The sequence below is a fragment of the Ctenopharyngodon idella genome, chromosome 18 (genome assembly GCF_019924925.1).
Source record: "Ctenopharyngodon idella isolate HZGC_01 chromosome 18, HZGC01, whole genome shotgun sequence".
NCBI lineage: Eukaryota > Metazoa > Chordata > Actinopteri > Cypriniformes > Xenocyprididae > Ctenopharyngodon > Ctenopharyngodon idella.
In genome coordinates, this window is record NC_067237.1 from 36,261,425 (window position 1) to 36,267,656 (window position 6,232).

Here is a 6,232-nt window from a genome sequence, read left to right on the forward strand (position 1 = left end):
AGTCCTGGTTCCTTGGCTTTTGGATTTCACTTTCACTGCAGTCTAAGATACAGGTAACATTGGGATAATACTGCTTAAATGCCTCTGGTGTTGTGGCCCTTATAGTTTCTTTGGGGAGCCATGGTATCAGATCCTTCAAGACTACAGCCATGGTGTCAATCCAAAAAGAAATTATCCTGCTCACTTGACTCACTGATATACAAAATCGAATGGCTAGGTCTTCTATCAAAAGGTTTAATTTCAGCTTCATTAGTGTGAGCAAGATTTGCTGTTCAACTTCAATCTGGTATGACACATTTGCATGGGGACGCAGAACAGCTACAAGGGTATGAAATGTGTGGAGTGGGAGCCCGGTGTACAGATTTGAGTCAGAGTCGTTCCTCAGAGTAGGAGGCTTGAATGTATCACACTGTGTTGACTGGTTTACATAAGTTACACGGTGTTCTCTTTTAGTATAACAATGCTCCTCAAAGATGTGGTCTTCCCATTGTGTTCCAACACAGGCAAAGTTCTTAGATGTACAGCTGTGGTCATCAACATTTGATTGCATGGGACTGGGGGGAGATGTAAGACCCTCTTCTCCAGGCCTCCCTTCATCCATTTCAATGTGCTCTTGGCAAACACCAGCTCCTGTAAAAAACAGAAAAGGCATTATATATTGCAACTTACATTAGCTGGGTCATTATATGGAACAGGGTGATTTGTATTTCAAAAAGAGTAATTTTTACAAAAAAATGTTTAAAGTTCATAAATAAATACATTTTTAGAATATAGTCATGCAGAATTTTAGTTTAGCACTTATACACTTTTAAATAGCATGTATAATAGACTAAATGCTGACTTTTCCCCCAGTTAACATATTGAAGTGCTGAAGGAAAGGCTGGTTTCTTAAAGATGTTTAAGCACACATAAGCCTATATCATATAAGCCTATATCTATATCATAAGCCGTGTTTCGATTAATTCTGCTGACCTAGTAGCACGTTAGCCTTGTAAATAACGTTAGTGAATAGACTCACCTTGGTCCGGACAAGTTCGTCGTCTTCTCTTCTTTCTTAATGGACGATCATATCCAAGCCAAAGTTCAGGATAAGGATTTTCCGTTGTTGGTTGTCTGTCCACAAAGTGGAATGAGCATACATGGATGTTACGTGGCGGGAATTTCAAATTAAGTGCAGCGAGCCATTGTCTTTTGCCCTCGTCGTCGGTTGGCATCTTGTGCAATTTAAATGGTTTTGGACAATTACATTCCACTTTTGTTGTTGGCTTGTGATCGAAACACTCATCTTCCAGAAGTTTTTTGAGCTTTCTGTAGCTGTTGTAACAACCTTTAACAGCACAAATTCTCCCAGAACCTCCACTATTCGCCATCACTAGGAACGTCGTCTAGCTGATGACAATTACTAAACGGAAGTTCAGAGCATCCTACCGGAAGTAATTCGCCGATATGGCGCCCCCCACAGAGAAGTGAGGAAAAAGGTGGATAGATAACTGTCCGACCAGTAAGATTCACACTTTGTTAACATGCCCATAGCAGTTTCTGTTATATATAACACACTGCCTTGGTGGCTCACTGACTCTTTTACTAAGTGATATTGAATAGCAGGGGAGGAATTTGGAACAGGGTTTGGAGACTGATATTAAGCAGTCCTGTTTTTTTTTTTTTTTTTTTTTTTTTTTTTTTTGATAAATACCATTCAATAAAAAAAAATAAAAAAATAAAAAGTGAATAGGATTGGTTAAATAGGATGAAACTTTTTGAATACATGCAAATACTTTTTTTCACAGGTGGAGTTTTTGCACACAAGTGGTTGTATGGGGTATGGGGCTTAGAGGCTGTCATGTGTGACTGTGTAAATAGCATGCCTGTCTTTAATGCAGTTATCCACAGAATAAAGATGAGAATCACAGGGAAAATACATTCACTTACCACGACAAGATCAGTCAAAGAACTGAACCAAACAGGGAGTTTAAATACACACTGGAACTAAAGGGCTGTTTACATGACAAAATTTTCAACTGAAAACGGAAAACTTTTTATGCATTTCAGGGCTCTACGCTAACAGTTTTCTTTAGGAGCACTTTCTGATCAATAACAGACATTAACTTTCCCATTACAGGGCAATATTACTTAAATACTTAAAATTAATTTCCAGGGGCTTTTTTACTATTATAAGAGAATTTTTTTCTAAAACTTATTAAATGTATGGCATCTTATTTCGTCAATTTATTAAATTAAAATAGAAAAAAAAATTAAATGTTAAACAATAAATTCAGTTAGAACAATAACATCCAATCAGACTGTTACCAATCAAAAGAAATCATCAAAAAAAATCTATCTTTGCACTGCAGAAGTGGCTCAGAAGCTCAATCTGAAGTGGTACTATTCAGACACATTTACATAGACTGTTTAATGCAGCTCATTGGTAAATATAATGTTTTGAATTTAGAAATATGTAAAAAAAAAAAAAAAAATGTCATTTTAAAAGTTTGATATTTTTAGTAGAAACAGTCTATGTAAAGTGTAAATATGAAAATAAATGTAAATATGAAATTAAAACCACCACTAGGTGTCAAAACGCAGATTCATTCAGAAATCACCGTTGCTTGGAGATATGCAACAGCTCTGGGCTAGATTTCCCGATAACGTGGTCTCTAAAGGTATGCTCTATATTCTAGCGGAGTCCCCAGTGTGAGTTTAAGGTGACCGTTATTTTAGAACATTATTTTAGAACGTATTAATTCATTGGAAATGCGTCATGAATCTGACAGATATGTAGGTATCCTTTTTTATTCAAAATCTTCACAATCTTGTTAACTATATCATGAATTTTATGTTATATTCCGATTGTAAAGTATGTGGAAGTGAATGTGTTTTGTCGCGCAAGTTTGCATTGCAATAGCTGTCGGATTTATGAAATTTTCCCCCGAAATACATAAAAGTATGAGGCCGGTGAACTGGGAGAAGCAGAGTAAACTTTATCATTTCATACACAATGTGTATCTGATATAAATAAAATACTTTGTCAAATTATATAATTGAAATGGTTATTAGTGCAGCTTCAGACGTGTGTATGGAATATGGAATATGTGCTGAGTGTCTCTGTCTCTGGCTCAGCGCTAGACTTGTGCCGATATTCGGTAATGCGATATATCGCGATAATGAATATGCATGATATTGTTATCGCAGGCATTTCAAAATACAGTAAATTATTTATTACCAATTATTAAAATTTTTATAATGCATTTAAGAATACTTTTCCCATCAACAGTATAAAATGCACAACACTGCTGTATGCCTCGTCAAAAGAACACGCGCTCAGATGTAAACAAGCCCAACGTGCATGAGAAGCACATGGCGGAACGAGTGAAGGAGACGTGCTGAATGAAAGTGCGCGTTCACTCTCTGACAGCAGGGGGCGCTGATGGGAACAGCAGAATGCAGCGGTTACCCCGGAAACCCCGTAAACAAGCCAACTGGGCTAGTGAAGTTTTTAAAATTGCCTTAAACAGCCATTCATTTTTTTGTAATCTTAATGTTGTTCATCACAGCACCAAATACTTAATACTTAAAGACTTGGTAGGCTATTTTATTTTTAAACTTAAAACATTTTTATATTTTAATCTGGACTACTACATGCCCTAATGAATTAGAAATGTTCTGATTATTTGTTATGTTCAGTAAAACTTTGAGGACATACAGCTTCATTGGTTAACATGTTAATTCATTATTACCAAACTGACAATGAAAAATACTTATAAATCATTAATTATTCTTAGTTAATATTAATTTCTTAGTTACTGTTTAATAACATTACTAAAATAAAAAAAACTTATTTAATGGACCTGAGATAAAACTAACAATGATCAGTTGTATTTCTTCACTAACATTAACAAAAAATAATACTTTCTGTAACAAATGTAGCTATTGCTAATCTTAGTTAATGCATTAAATAATGAGACCTTATTGTAAAGTGTTACCTGTTGTTCTTTATAGCCTAATTCTTTTGCACTTTAATCTGTTTGAAAATTTTACTTTATATATTTTTTGTGTATTGTATTATTGTATTTAAACATTGAGGTTTTTTTTTTTTTTTTTTTTATTACAAAAATAGTTCTTAAACCTGTTATACTATGACAACACTTTTTTTTTTTTTTGCAACTTATTTCAATATCGTGATAATACCGTATACCATGATAAAAGCTTCGGCAATTATCGCAACATGCAAATTTGATACCATCACATGCCTACTCAGTGCCAAAGCACAATTGAATTTAGCAGTGAATCTTTGCATTTTATTCTTTGCCATTATCCTAATTGAACATTGTGTGTATTACAACTTAGGAATTATATTCGTATAGACTGTTGACATTGATAAGGTATAGCTAAGAGTGGTCCAGACCAACCTTACGAAAGTATGACTTACAGATGTACACTTAATTAAGAACTTTTGGGAAACACATATTAACTTTAAGGTACAGCTTAAGGTATAATTTAAGAATGACACAGAGTTAAGAAGGTTTCGGGAAATCCAGCCCTGGGTGTGGCTTTGTTTGAAACTAAAAAATGTTGAAAATTCATATAAAAAAAAAAAAAAGAAAAAAAGAAAATGTAAATATTAGTATAAAATAATTGTAATTTTATTTAATACTATTTTTTATTTCAAAATATAATAGTATTATCACACTATTATTTTGTTTATTATTTTATTAAAAAACTAACTAAAGTGTAATAATGCTATTATTAACTGTTTTATTTTTTTTAATAGTTATATTTAAAGGGTCACACTAACTGCAGTGTGAGCACCAAACTGAATCGCCAGATGCTCTTATGAGAACCAGACTGAAAAACTTATGTGCACCCCTGTTTATTAAGCACATATTAATGCGTTATTCTGCATAACCATATTCTACATCCTTTAATCCTCCCACATGTCTAAACTTAACAAGTACCTTGCTAACTATAATAAGCAGTAATTAGGGGTTTATTGAGGCAAAGTCATAGTTCATAGTTAAAGGTGAGAATTGGACCCTAAACTAAAGTGTGACCATTTTTCCTATTGTACTAAACTCGTATTGAACTGTCAGCCTGAAACTGAGGTACTTACCAAACTGTGACTTCTGTGTACTGTTACACCCTTAATACTTAGTTATTTTAATTTGGGGTTGGGCTTTTTCCATTTTTCGCTTTGGTGCAGACTTTTTTTTTTTTTTTTTTTGACATTTGTCTTGGCGTGAGCAGGCCTTTATAGTAACTTTACAGCGTCATCTGTATCCCTAAGTAAATATTAATGAAAACGAAATAATACATGTTTAGGCTACTATAACTATAATAACCTAAATTTAGAACAAACTCAAACCAACCATAAGTAACAATAACAGATTCCTGATGACCATTAAATAATTAATATTTCACATTAATAGCAGAATAAAACTGTGGCATATCTGATAAGTTAAGCTGTTGTGTGATTTAGTCATATTTGTTGATTTGCAATGTTAATTTAAATTTGTGTTTTTATTTTCTGTAGACTTTCAGACTGCAGTATCACAGAAGAAGGTTATAAAGCTCTGGCTTCAGCTCTGAGATCAAACCCTTCTCACCTGATAGAGCTGGATCTCACAGGAAATGATCCTGGACAATCAGGAGTGAAGGAGCTCGATGATTTACTACAGGATCAGAACTGTCAACTCAAGACACTGAGGTCAGTGTTCTTAAAATAATAATGTTCAACGGTCCTAAAACCATTTTAGGTGGATGAGAATTAAACTGCAAAAACAATTATAAAAGCTTTGAAATGACTGAAGCCCTTTCACAACATTGTGAACATAAATCACTATAGCGGGTAATGTCAGCATACTTCTACTTTGTCCAGGTTGTTACAAAGTCCTGATGCAGAAAAAGCCTGTAAATATCTGACTGATGATCTTCACATTAAAAACCCGTTACTCCTGAGAGAGCTGAATCTGATTGGACGTAAACTAGGAGACACACGAGTGAATCAGATCGCTGCTCTACTGCAGGATAAACACTGTAAACTCAACACACTGACGTGAGTATTGTGTTCATATATTATTGTAGATTTAAAGCATCTTAAAAATTTCTGGTGACAAAAATTAAATTTTCAGTAATCATGTTGGCATCAAGTACTTTGTATTTGTAAATTCTCCCTCTTCTGTTTATCATTTTAGGCTGCGTGATTGTGTCTAACAGAGAAAAGCTGTTCAGCTCTCGC

At 34.1% G+C, this 6,232-nt stretch overlaps 1 protein-coding gene across 1 annotated transcript in view; it reads left to right on the top strand.

Moving 5' to 3' along the window:
• Positions 1 to 6,232, top strand: part of LOC127499620 (uncharacterized) — a 259,187-nt gene that overhangs the window by 114,622 nt on the left and 138,333 nt on the right. Inside the window, exon 75 of the mRNA XM_051870016.1 lies at positions 5,528 to 5,556. Coding sequence (XP_051725976.1) covers positions 5,528 to 5,556 — 29 coding nt within the window. The remainder of the gene's footprint in view (positions 1 to 5,527; positions 5,557 to 6,232) is intronic.